General features: G+C 32.4%; 2 protein-coding genes across 3 annotated transcripts; both read right to left on the bottom strand.

Moving 5' to 3' along the window:
• Window positions 1–369: 369 nt before the first annotated feature.
• On the bottom strand, window positions 370–8,131 carry LOC7487246 (cell division protein FtsZ homolog 2-2, chloroplastic). Of its 2 annotated transcripts, none has more exons than XM_024604568.2 (8): window positions 7,968–8,131; window positions 7,083–7,781; window positions 5,959–6,258; window positions 4,647–4,737; window positions 2,628–2,752; window positions 1,357–1,449; window positions 836–901; window positions 370–732 (listed from the first exon to the last, which is right to left on the bottom strand). In XM_024604568.2, the coding sequence occupies exons 2-8, from the start codon at window positions 7,713–7,715 to the stop codon at window positions 601–603; spliced, it is 1,440 nt and encodes a 479-aa protein (XP_024460336.1). In that variant the 5' UTR covers window positions 7,716–7,781; window positions 7,968–8,131; the 3' UTR covers window positions 370–600. The 2 variants fall into 2 exon arrangements, with proteins under 2 accessions (XP_024460336.1, XP_024460338.1); XM_024604570.2 differs by having other exon boundaries at window positions 7,083–7,721; window positions 7,968–8,111.
• Window positions 8,132–14,272: 6,141 nt separating this feature from the next.
• LOC7454914 (protein ABSCISIC ACID-INSENSITIVE 5) lies at window positions 14,273–16,380 on the bottom strand. Its single transcript, XM_024602691.1, has 4 exons — window positions 15,345–16,380; window positions 14,739–14,810; window positions 14,621–14,650; window positions 14,273–14,466 (listed from the first exon to the last, which is right to left on the bottom strand). The coding sequence occupies exons 1-4, from the start codon at window positions 16,329–16,331 to the stop codon at window positions 14,371–14,373; spliced, it is 1,185 nt and encodes a 394-aa protein (XP_024458459.1). The 5' UTR covers window positions 16,332–16,380; the 3' UTR covers window positions 14,273–14,370.
• Between the last annotated feature and the right edge of the window lie 6,923 nt (window positions 16,381–23,303).

Genomic DNA, 23,303 nt, shown 5'->3' with positions numbered 1-23,303 from the left:
ACTCTAAAACCTTCGCAACTTTCCAGCCAACCATCCTTTAAAAACTTAAGAAACATTCATCGCCTCTTGTCTTTTCTCTCTAGTATGTTCGTTTAGCAATTTCAATCCGCAACTGAACTTTATTTGGTCATTGTCTTTTAATGGCTAACAAACTCAGGTCTGAATCATCTTCTTCAGACAAAACCCAAAAATCCTAGGTTGATTATTATCGTGATTTCTAGCTTTTCCTTGCTTTTGTGGATCCTTGATGTAGTTTGGTCAGGGCTACTGTTCGATGATAGTCATTTTATTTCACCCAGTAAATGGATAATTTTAACGAAGGCATCAACTTCAGCTCAGCTACAAGCCCTGCACAAGACAGTCGAGAGCTGTGGCCCGAGAAGAATTCTCGCAACTTATTCAAATATTTGTGAAGGAAGCAGAACAGTATGTTCAGGATAGGAATATACATACAGTGCAAAGAAATCCGGAACATTTAGTTAATATGGATGCTATGCAGTACGCGCACACCGTTGAAGTCACTGAGAGCGCTATGCTAATACCTACTGATGTATATATATTTCAAATCCCAAAACGGCATGCCTTGCGAGAATATATAACTTAAGCTCTGGGATAGCGAGAGCGACCCTTCTTCTTGAGAAACTCAGGAATCTCCACCGAACCACCTTCAGTGAAAGTGGAAGGTCGCCGATTGATTCCAGAGGTGACTTCTCCTGGTGCTAGCTGACTTGCCTGGATTTCGATTGCAACCAACCATATTATTGAAATGCACGGGTACGTGTGTGTGTGTGTGTGTGTGTGTGAGAGAGAGAGAGAGAGAGAGAGAGAGCAGCACCTGGAAAGGCCTGCCTTCATTTTCTTCTTGACGCTTGAATCCAGTTGCAATTAGAGTTATACTTACCTTCAGTAAAACAAATAAAAATTAAGGTCAGGGAGTTCAGATTCATGGAGTTCAGGTCTCTTATATGTCAGCATGTGCAAGACAACTGGGAAAATTTTGATTTTCTCCGTCACAGTTTAGCTAACAACAAAAAGAAGAAAGAAGTGAGCCATTGAGATGTAGACAAAAATTCATAATCTAAGGGGTGGACTTTGCTTGATAGCCAGATGCGAAACCAATGCCTGCCCTTGAGCCAAAAACAGGGGCAGGGCAGAATAATAGCAGTTAGGACAGGCGCGCCCACATGGTTCTCTGAGTGAGAGTGATTAATGGGGGAATCTGAAAAAAAACAAAAAAAAACTGGCCTCCACACCAAGATTTCCTACCTCTAAATGAACCATTTAATTACGAACCCAAATGGCAGCAACAGTAAAGATCTTGACACTAACACCAGTCCTGCTAAAGCTAAGACTTACTTGGCCACTGAGTGATGGATCTATCACTGCTCCAAAAATTAAATTGGCAGTAGGATCTACAAGGTCATAAATAACCTCTGCTGCAGCATTTACCTGCAGTTGTCATATGAAAATCTTTAGGATTATGAAGAGGGAGATGATTATATCAATCACAGTAAAGCACGATCACAACATAAGTTAGGATTCTGCAGTGTAATTATCTACAGTACTACTAACATTATTAATGCAGTTTAGGATTAAAAAAAATCTGGATTCAAATGACAAAAAGAGCCTCACAACTACTGAATTCTCTAATCTCAATTCAAAAAGCACTGTTAAACAAAGGAGAGCAAAAGTTAGAGCAATAGAAAAAAAATCCACAGTTTCAGCCCGAGATGATATAGGAAAAAGGTTTCATTTGAGTAAGGTGGTTGCTGTTTGAGGCTTGAACAATTAAATCAATGGCCAGAGAATGCTCCTTTTACAGCAACCACCGCACACAAGATAAATATGCAGTCCCTGAGAAAAAGGTGGATTAGCTCCTTCTGGCTGCAAAATTTCCTACATGACCTATAGTGACTGGATTTCATACAACTAGCAATTATATGGACTTCGTACAGAAAATGTGCAATTACATGGACTTTGGTCAGAATATGCATACAAGGTTTGAGTCATGAGATAGATATAGACATTGATTGAGTCCACCTGATGATGCGCTTAAGTTATGGTTAAGGAAAGATTTATCTAATATTTGAAAACCAAAAACCAAGTTCTTAATTTAAGGGTTTGAATTTCAGTCTTGGGTTATTTTGTAAGCGGGAGGAGAATTGTAATTTCAGTATGTTCCCGTGAATCAGGGTATTTTATTAATTTTTGCAATTACTTGAAGGTCTAGACTTATTCAGGAAGTTGGTGTTTCAGTCTTTCATAGTTTATTTCCGTTTAGTTCCTTTCCTAGTCTTTTGTGGAGTCCTAATCTCTATAAATAGAGATGCTATGTTTTATTTTCAGCAGGGTAGAAATATGAAACAGAATTGACTTTTAGAGTTATCTTGAAGGTTTGGTGCCTAAAGTTCATCTCCTTTGTCTTGTTCTTCTATTTTCTTTTCTTTCTTGCTTAAAAGTATTGCTGCTACATAACCTAATTACTGTTCACTTATTTCTTCTTAAACAAGCTTCATTCAACCACTGTAAATAATGAACCCTAGCTCACCACATAGGACACAAATCTCAAATCCATCATCCATCACTACTAGTATAATCTGAGAGAGAGGGAGGGGGGAGAAAGTTACCTCAAATAAAGTTAAATCACTTCCACCAGTTATGTTCCACACAATTCCAGTTGCCCTCTCTATGCCAATATCTAATAAAGGTGACTGGATTGCATTTAATGCTGCATCTCTTGCCCTTGTTTTCCCTACAGAGAAACAAGAAATCTGAAAACAATTGGTTTTGCATGAACCATGAATTGAGAATTGACCAGACTCCATCTTTCTGAGCAAGAGTATATTGGTATTGAGGGGGCATCTTCAGCAATCAATTCATCATTAAAAACAGACATTGCTATCTTTAAAAAACATCAACATGAGAAGAGATCGATTCCATCTAATTTCATTTGCTCTCAAATGCATCATCAATTACTGAAGTTTAAAGTAAGAGGAAATGAAAACAATGTTAACTGTGTACAAGCAAATGCATATTATCTCCTTAGAAACTTTTTAATGCACATCTAGAAATTATGTAATTTAAGGGAATCAGGATTTTAACATAAAAGAAGTCGCTCTTTCTTTCTATGTTAAGCATAAAAAAAAAACCAAAACTAAGAAACTATATGAGAATGTCCCCAAATCAGAACCTACAGGGATCAATAGAAAATGCACCAAATCTCAGATGGTTAATGACATAAAACCTCACAGTTGTTTAACCAGTTTCCTAGGTGAACTCGGATTTGAAATTTTAGGAGGGTGAACAGCTAAAAATAAAAGTGTAGGAGGTCAAGTGGCAAAACCTGCAAACCTCAGGGGGGAATTGCAATTGAAACATAATACTATACTAATGGGATGATTTGGAAGATTTGGTTTGGTAGGGGCTCATTACAGACAATCCATCAATCCTTGGCCTTTCTCAGTGGGACTTGAGCTCAATGCTAAATAGACTTGGTATATGAATTCTGAAATTGAAGATTAAGATACCTTCAAAGTTAAAACTGTACCTCCTACAAAGTCTCAAAATTACCATGATACTCTTTTTTTTTGGCTTTAGTATACAGAAATTTGGATTCTGTCCTTGCTAGCAAAATCCACTAAAGCTTAAAACTTTAATCCAAGAAATCTACCGAGGACACACATTCTTGGACAAAAATGACGTTTAGACTAGCGAAAAAACAATCAAAACTGCCTACCCAGAATTCTTGTGAGGATGTCGTAGCTTCTCACACACATTTTACTTAAGAGCAATGCATTCTCTAGCCTATCAGATACATTCCATCCCACTAAGAATGCCCACTCCTCTCAAATTACTAACCAATCTACCCCCTCTCTTGTAAAGGCATTACTGAGGCAAAACATTGCCTGCATACATCAAAGAACCAGCGGGTATTCCTCCATCTACATTAGCCATCTGATTCATGGATGCAAGTTAAAGTTTCATTCTAATTTCTATAAGATGATGCCTTGGATATAACTAACATGGGGAAATTTCTTCAATATTCTTGGCATAATAATGCTTATTGCATTATTTCATTAATGGTTAAGAAGAGTCCAAGACGCAGTTTGGTAAATCAAGCATAACTTTTTAATCCAACGGTTGGATCGAGCTTATATTTGAACAAAAGATTCTGAAGGCTCTGTTTCCTATAGGGTTAAAATTTCATGATGATCGAAGATCAAGAAGGCCTTTAAATAAAGCTCGGGATTGTCTTTATTTACCTTTTATATTTGGATTTTTTTTTTCCTATTTAGACTAGGACTTTTAGTTTAATGAGTATTTTACAAGTTCAGAATCCTAATGCTAGATGGATTCTATTAGTTAAGTAAGTTTTAATTAGAAATCTTTTCTTATAAAGTATTTCTAGAACTAGTATAAATAAGGATGTCTAGTTTGTTTTGATATTAAGATTCGGACTATTCATACTTTTAATAAAATACTAGAGAGTTTTCTCTAAATCTCTCGACAACTTAGGGCTGTAACCTTAGGACTTGAGAATCCTAGCTTTTATTTTGAGTAAGCCTGCTTCTATGCGAGGCCCAATGGTTATTTTCTTTCCAAGGCAAGGCAAGAAATGAAACATTCTGATGTGCAGCTACAATTACCAGTTGCAATCCCTATCCCCATTAGCGAGGAGCCTGCATTTGCCATTATAGCTCGCACATCAGCAAAATCCACATTCACCAATCCAGGAACCTGCAATTCATGAAACCAACACCAGTTGGAGTACAAAGGACATAGTCCCTGAAACCTAAATATGATATTCAGAAGAATAACCATCATATTGATTACCTAACCAATGTACAATGAATTGAACATATCTTTTTTTCCCACAGAATGCTCATACAGTTTTTATGTTCTTGCACCTCAATGGTATCAAGACATGTCCAGAGGTCAATGTATCATGCCAAGGCACCAGTTTTGAATTTTTTTTTTCCAGATAAATAATAGAAAAGAAGATATTTGGAAGAAGTAAATGTGCAATAGTAAATTGGAGAATAATTCATCATCTAAAACAGCAAAACAAAAAAACAAAGCTAGAAGCCAAAAAGGCATTCCAATCCCTTTGAATATCAGCTAAGGAAATGCCCCTAAAAGCCCCGCTGCATGAAACCACTGATAAGTAAGGAAAACAACCTTATTTACAGCAGGGAAATAATATTCAGAAGACATCCATGAAAACAGCCCAGATAATAATCCTCAACCCAATTGATAGTTTTCCCATAAGGCCATAACGATTGGCTCAAACAGTAACCAATCCTAAAAGTACTCACCTTCCTCTCCATTCAAACAGACCTACAGACTGCACCAACAGTAAACTTTCATATAAATTTAGAGTTTTTCTCCCCAATGAAACCCACAAAAGAGACCAATAACAAACAGCCGACCTGCTTGGAATCACCCAAGACACAATCCAACTCCAAACAATCTCTGCCACATATCCATGATACCAGGTAGTTCAAACGAGATGGCTAAGATTCTACATTTTGGTGACACAGAACACAAATATTATGAGGTGCAGTCTTATGAGGCCTTCTAGTCTGTAACAAGTCATTACTGTTAATTTTATTGAGCATCACTATCCAAATGATAATCTTAACTTTATAGGGCAGCTTAGCTTTCCAAAATGAAGACAGCAGATTGTTTCTGCAGAAGATTAGTTAAAAAGCATAATTTTTTTTCTTCATAATAGTGCATTATGAAGTACCCACATAAATTATATTGTTTGACCCTTCCAATAAATCTTAGAAGGAATAAGGTCAATTATTATGACAAGGGCCGCAAAATGACAGACGCAGCAGCAAACCAAGGTTCCAAGACGTGTTTGTGTGTCGACAATAGTAATAATAATAATAATAATAATAGAAAAAAAATCAAACATCATGTTTTCAAAGCAATTGCTGTATGCATTAATACCGTAATGATATCAGAGATACCACGAACACCCTGTCGCAGAATATCATCTGCCAGGTTAAATGCTTCTGTTACTGGGGTAGTTTGGGAAACAGCAGTCAATAATTTGTCATTTGGAATGACAATCAGTGTGTCAACGTTGTCTCTCAAAGCTGCAATTCCTTCCTGGGCCTGAACTGCCCTTCTCCGTCCCTCAAAAGAAAATGGGGTAGTGACAATACCAACAGTCAATATACCCATTGACTTTGCAACACCTGAAATTATAGGAGCCCCGCCAGTACCAGTTCCTCCGCCCATTCCAGCCTTCAAATACAAAGTTCCCAAATTAAAAATTTCAAGCAAGAATGCAAAAGAAAGAGAGTAACAAATATCTATCCAGGTAAGAAAACAAAGCAAAGAAATCAAAGTATATCACAGTATTCCGCTTCTGGCGTGCTTGGTCCTTATCCTAAGCATTTTTATATTTTAGACGAGCCCAATAACACTCTAGAGCAAGAGTATAAGTGCAAAGACAAATCCAGTGGTACATTACCTGCCACACAGCTATGTATTTTATAGCGCACTAATAGCATCAAATAGATTCTAGAGTTTTTAGACAATGCTTGGATTCACGTTAAAAATTAAAGTGACAACAGCATGGAGATATGTGAGCATGTGAGATTAATGGAGAGTGTGCTACAACCTAGAGATTATGATCTGCTAGAATAATATAGGAAAAAAGATGAAGCTACAATAGTGGAAGACTGTTGCAGAGAGAGCAGTTATACAAGATGAGAACAACATTCATTGCATAACAAAAATTCAAACAAAATATGCATTCAAAGATGGGTTGACTTAAACCAGTAGTACGAGCTAGTCATTTACATACCAACTAGTGGACTATTGCAGTTGGTGCTTAAAAGAAACGTTGTTAGAAGACAAACTCAACACTATTCGATGCATGCCATCTCAAAAGTCCCCCACATGGATACACACCAAATGACTAGCAACAATTTAAGTTACAATATTACTTTGAAATGTTGAAGAGAAAAGAAGTAGCAGGGAACGAAATAGGTAATAAGCATCTTTGTCAATAAAAACATAGTTTGCAATTAAACTAAATTGTAGAATACAGAAATTAAACTTACGGTGACAAAGACCATGTCAGCACCATAAACTGCCTCTTCTATTGCTTGTTTGCTTTCTTTAGCAGCGTTCATCCCAATTTCTGGATTACCCCCAGCTCCAAGACCTCTAGTAAGGTCCTGACCAATTTGCAAACGATTTTCGGGGAAGACGGGAGACATGCTCATGGATTGAACATCTGTGTTTACAACCCAAAACTCTACACCTTTCATTGAACTTTCAATCATGCGATTGACTGCGTTGGAGCCTCCACCTCCAACACCAATGACTTTTATGTTGGCTTCATTGTGATTACTTGGACTAGAGCCATTCCTTGCAGGGGCGGTGGTGGTTACTTTGTTGTTCCCCTCCTCACCTCTAACTCTAAGCATTGATACTTCGGGATGAAGATTAAGAAAAGGGTCCTTGCTGCTGCTGTTTTGATATTGTTCGGGGATTTTACTAATACATTGGGGTAAATTATTAGACTTAGACTTAGACTTGGACTTGGACTCGGTCATTTTCAGAGACCCAAATCTCCCCATCCCCAAATGATTTTCCGTTGACACTCTCATTCTCGCTCCAACAACACTTAACATCCCCATCGGCTTTCTACTATCACCAAGTGTACAGTATGGTGAAACACAAGCTGCCATTTTTTTCTATGCCAGAAAAAAAGGAAGTCGATGAGCCAAATTATTCAATGAAAGTAGAATACCTACCTGCTCGCCATAAAACATACAAGACAATCAAAAGACAAATAAAAGCAGACTTGAAAGACAAATTACAAGAGCAAAACCCAGCACTAATTACATAATGCTAAGACAAATAAAAACATGCAAAGCAGCAGCAGCAGAAAATTAAATGAAAACGACCCATATCGGTGGTTAAGCACAGAGAGCAAAAACCTTTGAGATTTCTCTTCAAACATTGTCTGCTTAGATTTAGTTTAGGCCATGAGCCGAAAAAGATCGGGCGGTCAGTTCGTTTTCCTTTTTTTTTTCCTTTTTGATAAAAAAGAATTCCAATCAAGGGTTTTAATTTTCTGGTTCTTACTGTAGCCTGCAGTGCAGGTTAGTAATTAATGTCGGTAGTAACTAGATTATTGATACACTGCTCTAGATCACTTTATTTTTTAATGTAAAAAAATATCCTAGCTAATTTATTTTATAATAAAAAAATTAAATATAAATTTAAGATATATTGTATATTGGATTATATTTTTTTTAATTATAGATAATACTGGATTATATTTGTTTTTAATTATTATATTGGATTGAACTAAATTAATTTATTAAATTTTTTTATCTCGGTTATGAAATTATAATAACTCTACACAAAACAAATAAAAATAAATTATAAATGTTAATTTCTAATCAACTTAATATTGAAAGATAAAATTAAAAATAAAACAACAATAAAAAAAATCTATTCAAGTCAACTCAGGTTAATCTACCAAACTAGTAATCCAGATCATGAGATTGAGATAACCCCATGAAAAGTAAAAAAAAATCATGAAACCTAATTTTTAATTAACTTAATATTAAATGATGAAATAAAAAAACAAAACAAAACAACATGAGTCAACTCAGGCTAACATGTTAAACTTACGACTTGGGTCATGAGATCAGGATGACTTCATAAAAAAATATAAAAAATTACAAAGATTCGTTTCCAACAAATTCAATGTTGAAGGTTGAAATCGAGAAAAAAAAAAAATTTATGAGACCGAGATAACTACATAGAAAAAAATTAAAAACAATTACGAAGGCCAATTCCCAAACCACGTAGTATTAAAGGATGAAATTGAAAGAAAAAAATTAAATAAAAAAAGAATAAGATTGAATTTTTGGAGGGTGAAATTGAAAAAAAAATTCAACTAAAAAAGAAGCCAAAAAATGAATCAAGTCAACCTGATTTAACATATGGAATCAGCGACTTGGATCATGAGATTGAGATAACCTCATAGAAAGCAAATAGAAAAAAATTATGAAGCCCCATTAAAAAAAAATTGAGTCAACTCGGGTCAACTTGTCAAACTCGTGACCCAGGTAATGAGATCAGGATATTCCCATAGAAAGAAAATTAAAAAAGGTTATGAAGTCTAATTTCCAACTAACCTAATATTAAATAAAAAAATAAAAAAATCAATTAGAAAAGCAATAAAAAAAATGACCCGACTCACCCCGGGTTAACATATTAAATCGGTGATCTAGGTCATGAGATCAAAATAAATTAATAAAAAGCAATAAAAAAATACATGAAACCCTGATTCCAGTAGATTTAACAATGAAGATTGAAATCAAGATAAATAAATAAATTTATGAGACCGATATATAACCCACTAAAAAAATATTATGAAGCACAACCCCAAAACATCTTAATATTAAATGAAAGATTGGGTTGATGAAAAGTGAAATTGAAATAAAAACTAAACAAAAAAATAAAGTATGATTCTAATAAATAGTATTTTGTGTGATGTGGCTACAATAATTTATCCATATCATTTACTGTTTTGTTAATAATAATAATTACTAGACTATATCCTTATTAGATGCTTTCATTTTTTATTTTTACTTTTGTATTAATAAGTTTATGGTTTTATTTATGTTGATAATAATAAGTGAAAATTATCATGAGTATTTTATCATTTACTATATTTTACACTTTGCGTTCATTGTTTTGTAAATTATAGAAACCATCATAAACTTTGTATGTTCATAATACTTTAAATGGTAGAAAAAAATCAACAAAAAAACTTTAATTATTTACAAGTTTTTCATTATTTTTCATTTAATTACTAAAAAACCATGGTTTATAAAAATAACAAATCTTCTCATCAAAACACATAAATCTTCTTATCAAACCAGCACCTTAGTGGCAACTTATCACCCAATCGCCATTACATAATAATTATTGATGTCTTTAACAAGTAAGTTATGGAATTTTTCATTATTATAAAACAAATTCCAACATGAAAAAAATTTCATTCCTAAAGGAATAAATGAGAAATATAAGCATATAAATGGTCATATGAAATAACTTATCAACGTTCTAAATCAAACCCAAAAAAGAAATAACAAGAAATTAAAAAGAAAACAATTCTTGATTTGCAACCATTAGAGCAATACAAAACAAAGATCCTAACACATATTCTAGCTAATCAAGATCGTGAAAGGTTCACATCTTCAAAAAAAATTTCTATGTTTTATGGTTTCTATGCATGATAAGCACTATTGCACATTACAATATTAATTTCAGGGGTTAAATTCAAGTGCACAAAGAGAGGAACAAGATTTACTTCCAGGAGAAATATTCATTAGTTTCCATGAATGATTTTTCATAAAAGATTCAATTTCATTATTAATTGTTTTCTTCCAATAAAAAGCTTTCGGACAGGGTATTGCCTCGAAGTAGGTTTAAGGTTCATCTTCAAACAAGCATGTTAAAAATCAGGATCAAATGTTTTGATTTTTTTTTCCTTTTTACTATATTTAAGCTCAACTTTATCATCTTCTGATCGATGATGATTACTTGAGTTAGCATCAATCATTCTCTTAAGTGAATGATTTTCTTGTGCTTCCCTCCATGGAAACACATCTTTAAATAATATAACATTTCTTGATTTCTTAATAGTATTAGGATGAATATCCTTAATAGTTGACTTATATACAAGAAATTGATATGCAGTACTATTATATGCATATCTGATAAATACACAATCCATGGTCTTGGGTCTTATCTTGACCATTTTAGGATCAAATATTGCTACCTTTGCAAGACACCCTCACACTTTGAGGTATTTGTAGGAAGTTATTCTACCTTTTTACAATTCATATGGTATCTTATCTAAATTTTTATATAGTATTTTGTTAAGTATATAATTGGTAGTTAGAATTGCTTCCCCCTACAAGTTCTAAGGTACTCCCAAACTTATCAACATGATATTCATCATTTTTTTTAATGTTTGGTTTACGTTGCGCAGTATCATTTTGTTGTGTTGAATAAGGAGCAACAGTTTGGTGGATAATATCATTTTGAAAACATAATTCACCAAATAATGCTTCATATTCTCATCTCTATAATTTTTTATTATATTTATCTTTTTATTAAGTTGACTTTCAAATATTTTCTTGTAATGTAGCATTTCAAGAGCTTTATCTTTGCTCCTAAGCAAATAGGTATAGCATTACCTTGTGCAATTATCTATAACAGTAATATAATACTTTTGTTCCACCTCTAGTTTGCATAAATATTAAATCACCAATATCTGAGTGAATTAAATTTAGATGTTCACTATTTTTTTTAATTATTTGAAAATAAAGTTTTGTGAATTTTGATTCTACACAAATTTCACACATATACTTGGTAATAATTCATGGTTTATTAACCTTTGCATATAATTATAATTCAGATAACCTAACCTGTCATGTCACACATCATAAGACTAAAACAGATAAGAAGAAGAGACAATCTTATTATTATTCTCATCAATTGTAACAATAGTCATTACATTTATTTTTAAAAAGTCATCATAATGATACCTTTTATCTATAAATATATCACTCTTAGAGAGTATAAACTTATCACTTTCAAACACCATCTTAAAACTATTTTTGCTCAATAATAAACCAAACACTAAATTCTTCCTAATGCTACCAATATGCAGTACATTATTGAGGTGATAAACTTTTCATATGTTGTATTTAGTATGACCTTTTTTAACACCTTACCTTGGAGGTTAATGAGTTCTTCATGTATAGGTTTTCTCCATCCACTTCTTTGTAAGTAGAAAACATCTTCTTCTCGGCATATACATGTCTTGTAACACCAATATTAACACACCACTACTCAGGATTGTATAATTAGGTTGACTTTAAAAACAACAAATATGTTCATTTTTAAAACTTCATTAGCAAGGTAATCAACCTCATTGATATTAGCTTCAACAGTCATTTCTTTTCTTGGGTTGCTTTGCTGAGCCTTATTTTTTTCTTTGTAATTTGTTCAATTATCATCATTTCATTTATAAATTATATCGTATATAAAAATAGTATCATGTGAATAATACTTTCACTAAGTATGTTCTTAGAAAATATTAGAGGGATCACAAGCAGTCTCGATTAAAACTCAATCTCCTTAGACATAACTTACTAGATCGTATTTATTTAATGCACTAACTTTTTATAGATGTAAACAGAAACATGTACGTTAATAATGTTATATACATGAACAAATCTAACCAGATAACTTTGATGTCATTCTTAAATTTAGAAATTTGCTGATTAGGAACTTTTTCATAACGTCAACTTCAATCTTGAGCTTTTTGTTAAAAACTTTTCAAAGTGCCTCTGGATTTTTAATTGAACTATACACATCATATTATGTATTGTTTAATTTATTCAAAATATAATTTTTTTAACGTATAAAATCAGTATGATTCCATATGTCCAAAGCTATTATAATAATGAAATTAAATTCATTATTTGACAACTTTAACATTTTTCTTACAAGAATTTAACCAAATTCGAGGTGAACATATAAATCAACATTTTATGTTGTTACCATTTAAATTTTAATTCATTGAACTTTTTAGATTTTTCGCTACACACCATAAAAGGTAATGGTGGAATTCTCACTACCGAAGTAGTATTTGCTGAAGTAATAGTGGTTGGAAAAACCAATTCTCGAGTTAAAAACATGATTAAATTATATATAAAAAAAATAGTCAATAATACTTATAAATAAATATTTCAGCTCCACAACAAGCAAGTAAAATAATATAAAACTTGAAATAAAACAACTTGATAAACAAAAATATTTAAATTACACAAGATAAAAATAAACACTTTTGGTTATCGTTGTTGAAATTAAACATGTATTATGTCAAAACATTATGTTTAAAAAAGAAATACAAAATACATGATTATCCCAACAAATTTGCAAGTAACATGTATAAAGTAAACAAGGATATAAACATGATTGATAAAAGCCTAGTTCATAAAATATGTATCATGCAACAACTCAAAGAGATTCAAATAAATTGCATGAATTACAATTTTAGAAGATAAATTATAACTTTAAAATAAAGATATATAAGAAACTTTTAAAATTAAATAAAGAAAGAAAAACATAAGCTATAAGCAAACCAAAAGATTATAAATTAAAACATATAGTATTGAAATAAATCTACATGATTAATATTATTTTTTTCCCACGTGATAAACTAAACAAAGTTTAATATATATATATATATATATATATATATATATATATATATATATATATATATAAAGACTTAAGAATTGTAGATCAAAGCTTGTAGATACGTATTTACTATACTAGTAAACAATGATGTTTAGTTTATCATGACAAGGTATGCTAAACATAAGAAAGTTTTTAAGGAACATCTAGAGTTCACACAAGTTTAAATCTATAAATATGTTAAATAATAACTCATGACAAACATGTTTTCAACACAAATATTCAAACTTATAATTGATATTAATTCAAAGTCCTAGCAGCATACTAATAATAAAAATATATATTATTAAATTAAAATAGAAAAGAGTACTTACTTGTTGAAACACTTTAAGTGTTGTCAAGGATGATATTGAATCATTTGTCTTTAACGCTTTATTTCTTCTCACTTGTGCGACTAAGATGTTTGAAATATATCTCTCATGATTTCAACAACATTATCGTGATTTAGATGCACTTCTAAACAAAATCTTTGAACTAAAGATTATATAACTCAAATATATGTCAACAAAATGAGTTTAAACTCTAGATTTGAGAGGAAAATTAAAGCATAAAAAGAAATAAAAACACTAAAAAGAAATGAGAAAGAGTGTTAAAAAAATTAAAAAATACAAGCACTGAACTCTTTGAAAAATTTTAAAAATACAAGTAGTAAACTCTTTCTCCGCTCCCTTTTATAGTTATTTTTATGTACACTAAACTCCTTTTTTTTTTTGTTAATACATATTTGTGTTAACACCGGGACAAAACAACTACAAATACACAAACCAAACGAAATTTAGATCATAGTTTTTTTTTTTTTTTTTTAAAAGGAAATTGTCTTATTTCATGCTAGTAGTACTGAGCTGCTCTCTCCAATGCCACATCCTTTCCTTGAGCTAGTGATCGCCCTCAATGTCTTCACAGCACGATGTTTTGTATCTTGTTACATCCCTCTGATATGAAAACCTGAAAACGACACAGAGAATGAAATTACAAACAAGAAGAAAAGGATCTAAAACAAATAATACTCATGAAAAACCGACTCGCAGATTAAACTTTCACTTGCCATCACAACGGACAGCTCGAGCTCCTTCTCGTCAACCTCAGTTTCTCTTTAGTCTTGTGGGCCTTCGTGCGCGCTTTCATCCTTGATTCCTCAAAATACTGCACTTAAGATTTAAGGGATAAAAATCAAGAACCAACGAACAGTCTCAAGGTTACCGCGTCATGAATCTCGAAAAAGGAAAGGAAAGGGGAGCATTGTTGTTAATCATAACTAGAAATGGAATCGCAAAAATGGCATGCGTAATCATAATACCTGTTGCTTTCTCTTCCTTTCAAGCTCTGCCTGCTCACAGATGAGATCAGTAAGAGAATCATCATTGAGAAATAATCATACAAATTAATACTAAGAGGAGTAATATAGAAATATATACCAGATCATGTTTAAGCTGCTTATTCTCCTCTTTTAATTGATTCAGTTCAGCTTCTAGTTCAACTGTATAGGCCTGTGGGACAGGCAAAATTATTATAAAACGTACAAATATATGTGATGGTGTATATGTTGAAGACTGAAGTGTAAGCATTTAATCAAATCTCTGTGATTAATTACAGGATAATTTAAGTGCTCTTAAGAAATCCATATCATCTCCCTAGATTTCTAGCAGACAGACAGATGCACCTGTCAGGCAACCTACACTTCAGCTATTCCTTAAAATGTAATTGGAAGAACACCAATTTCTTTATTTCTAGCGATCATAAGTATTTGATTTACTGTTCAAAACAATCAACAACAAGGGCGAAGAAAACTTGAGAGATTGATGAGTTAAGAATAATTAACGCATTAACTCAATTCGAAGATACTCGTACATCATTTAAGAAAGAAGCAATTTCAATGGCTAATTTGTTTGTGGGCCTCGTTATGTATGTATATATAAACTGAAGATCAAATATAGATTCACAGATGCGTTAGATTTGGTTCATTTTAAGCGAAATGCATGTTCCATAAAAACATTCGTGAAGAAAATCCAAAATAGTGGTACCTGTTTTCTAGCTCTAGACCTCGCAGCAGACTCTCTATTCTTGATCATCCTCCGTTGCCTCCTCTCCACCACCCTCTCCACCGGCCCATCAATAATCCTCTTCCGTCCCATCCCCCCTATATCCATCCCAAACTGATTTCCTGAATTATCAAAATTAGTAACCATTCCATCTGATGACGCTGGACTCAGTGGTGCAACCATTCCCACTCCATGACCCTGCCCATACCCACCACCATTCCCTGCTCTCCCAGCATAACCACCATTCCTACCAGATGACTCTCCTATGCCTTGATGCATAACACCACCACCACCACCCCCACCCCCCGCAGCCATGCCTAAAATAGGTCTAGCCACGAAACCTGTTGCTGCAGCCCGGTTATTGTTGTTACTCTCGTACAACCCACGTTGTTGTTGCTGAAATGGCGCAGTACATCGTTCCCTCACAATCCCTGCCTTGATCAGAAAATCCTCTAGTGTCATCTCCCCAAAAGTCGGCTGACGAGGGGCAGTCTTGGGATTTTGCACATTGCCACCTCTATTTTCAGCACCACTGATCTGCTCTTTATGAATCTCAGACCAAACTTCCTCCACTGTTTTCCTACACAGAGGTGCTGGCAAAGAGAGTGATTCTTGTCTAGGCAAACTGGGCTGCTGAGATGCGCCTCTATGACCATATGGATCATTCAAAACCTGGCTTGCATTGTTGTCGATGATGATTTGATTGTTACCGCTCATGTTGGCAGAAGTGGCCGTGGCTTGATTTTCCTCGGCAGTCCAGATACTGGCAAGAAACTCGTCCATGTTCATTGAACCGAAGTTCCTGCCACTCTCACAAAGAGTGTGCTGGAACTCGTCTAATGTGAGGGAGTAAATAGAGGATTGTCTGCCAAGAGACGAGAATGCATGGTTCTTGGTTTGTTGTTGGTCCGGTTGTAATGGCGACTCGACCTCACCTTGTGAATTTAACTCAGATTCTGTTACCACCATCGTTTTCTTCTTAAATCTTTGTGTCCTCTCTGAGTGGAAGTTGAAGCGAACTTCTGTATGCATTGAAGATGAACTAGTCAGAAAAGATTGTTAGCGCAGTCTCTTGATTACTGTGAATGCTGAGGTTATTATCCTTTTGGGATTGGGATACTCTGAAGACATGGAGAAGAAAAGGACATGAAAGCAAGCAAGTTGAACTGACAAAAACATGGTGAAGTCACAGATCATTTGAATGAAGCACCACTCTCCTAATCTCCATTCATTCAGAAAATAGAGTCGCGTGTTCCTTACTGGTGGGGTAAGATTTTAACAGATAATTATTGAACAGGGACGAACAAAACAGGACAGGATAATAAAAACAAGTATTATTATTTATCGAATTGAAATTCAATTAATTTTCCTTCTTGGAAGAGGCATACTTCGGATTCCAATATTTCGAAAAAATTGTCCAAATGTGCATGAATTGTACCTTCTAGATCTAAAATAATTCCAAGTCATAATATAAAATGGATTGAGCAATTTCCAATTCCAAAAGTGATGTACATGGATCATAATTTTGAAGATGAATCATCCAACCTAACCAGCGAGTCATCTGCTGTTTTAAGTTACTCTAGAGATCACCCAACCTAATCAACGAGTCAATTTCAGTCATTTCAATAATTTGTTGATTCAGAACTTAGCTTGAATCAGTAAGAGCTGGTTTAAAATTGGATTTGGTTTTAAAAAATAATTTAATTCTTTTTAGTCATTATATAAAATAACACTTTTTTTAGTCATAATATAGAGAATAACAAGATGGATTGAGCAATTTACAATTCTAAGCATAGTATATATACATGAATAGAACACCAAAAGTGACGGACATTGATCATAATTAAGAACATGAGATCACCCAGTCTAACTAACTATTGAGTCATTATTTAATTTGTTGATCTAGATTTTAGCTTACCTTGGATAAAATTTTAAAATAAACTAGTAAGAGTCGACCGAAATTAAAACTTGATTTTTTTATAAAAAAAAATAATTTAAATTTTTTATAAAAATCTTAAAATAACATCATACCGATCAACATATAAATTAACATATAGTAAACCTATTAACTCGAGTCATCTCACGATTCCAGCCTTAGTCAAATGACGTATAATGTTAGCAGTAGCACATTATATATATGGCGATACTGAGTTGATTCCTTAATATAGTTTACGTTTTCTTTTCTTTTCTTAATATAAATTACCCTCCTATCAATGAACTGTTAACGAAAAATAATTAAGAAAAAAAACCCATTAATTAAAAAAGAAAAAAAGTAGGAGAAACTTTTGGGTATTAATTTGTAGTGTATTCTCTGTTGTATGCAAGTGAGTGTGTGTGCGTGTGTGTGTGTGTGTAAAGAGGAAGCGATCCCTGCCTGATTTCAATATTTATTTACTATAATTAATACAAAGATAACTTTAATAACAGTTGTTTTTAATTTAAATTTTTTTTTGTTTATAAATATATTAAAATAATATTTTTTATTTTTTAAAATTATTTTTAATATAGCACTAAAAAAAATTAATTTAAAATAAAGAAATTTAAAACACAAAAATAGTTATGAATATTGAACACGCACGCACGCGTCCTTTTCCAGTATGTATTACCTCCGCCTACGAGGAGGAAGAGTAAAGAAACGTGGAGCCTCTAATTAAATATTAAAGCCTATTTACCCCGGCAAACGAATTGACAATACACTGCAAAGCACTATATATATATATATATAATACAAGAAATGCAAATCAGTTAAACTGAGAATATGTAGTATTGATCTTCACCTTACTGAGAATGGTAGAAGAGTAGAGGATTTCTCTTTCTTAAACACCAGCTGTAGATCTTCACTGTTTTACCGAAGTCAGCATTGAGAAAACTTGCACGGCCACCAGGCTTAATGGAAGGGAAGATAGACTAACGTTGGCGCTAGCCTGCTGGAGGGGGATAGTGGGACCCGAATGTTTCTATGTATCACTACTATGAAAAAAGAAGGGCATATATATGATTTATGAGACCTGGGAGCTAAGCCCGTTCTAGTCCATGTGCTCTTTTGCATACACATTATTCTCTTGACACGTATCTCACACGTGGCTTCTCAGTGCTCGTTACGATTGCTGTCCTTATCGCTGTTTCTACACGTATCTCGCTGTTTAAGTACTTCAATATACATACATGCAAGATTTTGTATTTTTTTTAATTCCCAATGTGACCTGGGCCCACTGGCCAGCACGTAAATAATCTCCGGGGATTCGCCCGAACAGATGGTTGCATGCAGATTACAAGACGGGTTGGTATGGTGATAAATTATGTTTTTTTTTTTTTAATTATATATAGAAAAAATATTGTTATTTAGGATTTTTGTTTTTGTGTTTTAAAAATATTTAAATATATATTTTTATTTATTTATTTATTTAATTTAAATTAATTCTTTTTATGTTTTCATATCATTTTGATGTGCTGATGTCAAAAATAAATTTTTTTAAAAGATTATTTCGATGCATTTCTAGTCAAAAAAATATTTTGAAAAGCAATTACTACTATACTATCATCTTTTTTATTAGGTTTTATATATAATTGTATTTTAAACCTTGAATTTGTAGAACCGAACACATATTTTTTAAAGCATATATTTTTTTAAAAGATCGCAACTAAAAAATATTGTAATACCAATTAACTAAAAAAAAAACCTAAAGAAGTTTAGTGTTTCACCGTGTTTCTACTAATCATTATTTCACATTTCAATATTCATAACACTATTTATTTGGTATCTATTCCTTTCTTGGTCTGTGAAATTTTTAGCTTTTTTCACTTTGTTCAATAAATTTTTTTTCTTTTCAATTTCATCCTCATAAGTTATGTAGTCATATTTTATTTTTTTAGGATTTTTTTTATTTACATGCTTTTGCAAATGTAAGATGTCAAAAAATATTTCAACATAAAATAAATTATTGATTTTAAGAAATAGAATTTAAAATTATTGTTAAAAAAAGTTAAAACGACAATGAAAAAAATAACATAATAAAAAAGCGAAGCTTATTTTAAATTGCACTATTCAAAAGACATAAAAAACTTCACTTTGGTCCCTCAATTGTTTCTGCATATTTTGTTTTAGAGTTTTATATTTTAGTCTTTAGGTGTTAAGATATGAGAGAGAAAATCACTAGAAAAGAGAGGAGAGGGAAAAAAAGTTCAATTGACCAAGGTTGTTAAAATCACGTTCTGACTCGTAAAATCGTACGATTTTACGAGTCAAAACATGCTTTACATGTTGAATCGCTTGAAAAAATAAAAAATAGGAGAAATTGCTAAAATCGGATGAAATCGCGTAAAATCGCGATTTCAGGACCGATTTTGCGATTGTAACAAAATGATGCGCCGAAACAAAATTCCCCCCTGGTCCAGCTGTCAGGCACCTATTGGTTGTGGAAATGCACAGTCACGCGAACAAATCAGGTCACTCCTCAGTCTTCACAACCACAAAAGACTCTTTCTTTTTTCCAACCGAACAAATCCCTAATAGGCTAATCCCTAATCCCCTTCTCTAATTAACCAACCGGGCACCGGCAACCACAAAAGCGGCGACGACGATCTCCACAAAAGCGGTCACGGCCTAGTCTTCACTCCTTCTCTTTCCTCAGTGCTCACGGTCGCGACTTCCTTTTCTGTTTATTGTGATTTTAACAGCGACGACGATCTCCTCAACAGCTCGCGATTTTAACAACAATCGGTTATTTATATTGTCATTTTCATCTATGTTTATATATATTCATATATATATATATATATATATATATAGAGAGAGAGAGAGAGAGAGAGAGAGAGACACTCTTGTCACGGATCAATATTGAGAATATATCCTTATTTATTACCCATTGAGTAAAGTGATTATAAAAAATCTCATCTGATCCGATTAGATCACTTCAGGTTAAATTATCATCCCTACGCTTTACTACAAATAACGAAAGCTTTATTGTGGTTTAGGAGCCATAGTGTCGGGGTTCTTTTATGTCTGCTTTGATCCTTGAGGACTTTGTAACAAAAGAATTAAATGACAGATAGATAGTGATCTTAAGGGCAGTCTAACTACTAAATTCTATTTATTTTAGATTGAATTAAATTAAAAAAAAAAACTAAAAAAATCAGGGATTCACTGCAAACACAGACTCATGTTGCTGTAGATTTTAACAGTGTAATTATTTTCTTACTCTTAATTCTATCATGAGCTTAGTTGTTGTAATATGGTGTTCTGGGTTTTTTCTTTCGTTTCATGCCCTTCCCTTTTTGTCATCAACTTTCTTCATCTCTCTTCATCCAACAACCGCAAAAGCAACAATAAGATGAAACATAATCAGATTCGCATCACAGATTTTTTTCAAGGAATAATCGATGTCGATGACAAATAATTTTGAGGCATTGACTCCACTAGAAGAGGAGGATCCCAACGATGGTGGACTTGGCCCTTGGGGATGCTTCGACTGCTGGTTATGGTGGTCATCGAGGCACTTTGATTTCAGGGAAAGGTCAAAAGATGGCGACACTAGAGGTGGTGGTTGTTGCGTCGATAGCTGAAGAGGTTTCTTTATTTTTTTTAGATTTTAAAATTTTTAACTAAATATTGTATTTTATAAATGTGTGAGGATTCAATTTCCGGTGTTGTTTGGTTAAATTTTGCTGGAAGATGTGCATCTTTTAGTTTTCTGCTAAGCCTTTGCTTTCTCATATATGTATATTTCTATAGGTAGGGTTTCCGTGAATTTTGCAGTGATTTACAACGAGCAACTGGTGTTGACTATTAATTTCTGCCTCTTCTGGGTTTCTCTCCCATCGAGGAACCTCTCTTGCATGCTTTGTATGAAATTATGAATTGAGTTTTGGAATTGTTCATGCTTGTTTTTGTTTTTGCTTTCGCTTGTCAGAATTCTTCAGTTTCTATTTCTGTTAGTTTGGTTTTTATCCTTTCCCTTTTTAGTTATAAAGATTCGAGCCACAATGGAGCTTAAAGCTTCTGTAATTTTATGTTTTAAGGTTGTCTTCGCGGTATAGCTGTATTTAAAAAAAATTATTTTTAAATTATTTTTAAATATTCTAATATTAAAAATAAATTTTAAAAAAATATTATTTTAATTTATTTCTAAATAAAAAAATATTTAAAAAATAACATCTACTGTTAATGTCTAATACAATCTAAATAGCTACAAGTTTTTTTCTTTTTTCACATTTTTCTTTTTATTTCTTTTTCTAGCCATATGTTTATTTAAAATGCAAGTGGTTAAGTATCTTGGAAGTCCATTTTAAAAGTACAAGCTAATCTTTAGAGCTTAGGACTTTCTAATCTTTTATGTATTAATGCAGGTTGATTGCAAAAGTACAAGCCCATAATGCATGTGACGCCTTGTTATCCCTCGATTAAAGGCATACAACTACGCTCGACCTGATGATTTTAAAGAGGATGTTTAAGTGAATGGTTATCATTATATTTTAAAGTAATTTTTATTTGAAAATTAATTAAAATAATATTTATTTTATTTTTTTAAAATTATTTTTTATATTAGTATATCAAAATAATTTTAAAATATCAAAAAAATATTAATTTAAAATAAAAAAAATAAAAAAAAATTTAATTTTTTTCAAAAATATTTTTGAAATGCAATAATAAACAGGTTATAACAACTCCAGAAAAAAATGTACTAAATAAAAAACTAAAAATTAAAAAATATTATTTTTCTCTTAGAAAAATCAAAATCAATAAAGAGAGCCTAACAAAAAAAAATAAATCAATTAAAGATAGTTATATAGAAAAAAAACATCAAACTTATTTAAAAAGAATATTTATTTTTTTATTCTAATATAATTAACTTTTCAAATGAAATTTTTTCCATTAAAAGTATACATAATAAGAAAAACAATATTTATATTATTTAAAATATTATTTTATTAATTTAACTCTTTAAAATATTATTTTCCCTCGGAGATGCTCCAAATATGTTATTGGTTGTACAATTTTCTGGTACAGGGGATGATTTGACTGCCCCGAGTGATTTTGAAACATGTAAAAAACCATGGTAGGGCAGTCACAGCTCGGGAGTTATCCATGCCTTCTATCCAGAACACTCATGATTGGCGAGGGAAAATTTTGGCTGAAATTGTTTTTCTTTTTAATGGCAGATGATGAGTATATGTGTTAGTGATTAAGAGTCTAATTGTTATTTAAAAATATATGAAAATAATATTTTTAAAAAATTATTTTTAATATTAACATATTAAAAAAATAAAAAATAAAAAAAATTCAATAAAAAAACTTAAAAATCATGAAACGTGATTTCTGCGCAAAATCACACAGAAATAAGTCACCAATCCCTCCTAAAAAGACTTTCCATCCAAATCATTTTTTAAATCTTTCCCCCTTTTATACCATAAATTTTATAGAAAAAATTATTTCACAATGTTGCTTTTTAATGCTTTGATTGATTGTTGTGGTGAGCAAGTAAAAGAAGCATTTGATGATGACGATGATTGGCTGCTTCCTCCGTTGAAGGGCTTTAGTGAGTCCTCGAAATAGCTTGGTCAGAACTCAATTATTAAAAAGTTAAGCTACGAGGGTGTTATAGTTCATTTAATGTGTTCAGTTTTGTTGGTAAGTGATTTGATTCAATATTTTTATTCTCTGAAAAAACCCAAACCTATAATAGAGTGATAATCTAATTAAGTTTTGGATTTGTCAAAATTATAGATTTAATATGATTGGGTTTAATAGTAAGTTGAGCTCAAGACACCACAAACTTAGTAAATTTTCAAACCTAATATACTTGGGTTCAACCATAAGCTGAATTCAAGGCCCTGTGAGTTTGGCAAAACAAGTTAAGCCCACAACACTTTGGAGTCTTGCAAATCATCAGACTCAATGTACTTGGGTTCAGCTACGAGCTTAGCTCAAGACATTATAGGTCT

This window comes from Populus trichocarpa, chromosome 6, assembly GCF_000002775.5.
Source record: "Populus trichocarpa isolate Nisqually-1 chromosome 6, P.trichocarpa_v4.1, whole genome shotgun sequence".
Taxonomy (NCBI): domain Eukaryota; kingdom Viridiplantae; phylum Streptophyta; class Magnoliopsida; order Malpighiales; family Salicaceae; genus Populus; species Populus trichocarpa.
The sequence above is the reverse complement of the archived record's forward strand: the minus strand, read 5'-3'. Positions and strand labels throughout refer to the sequence as shown.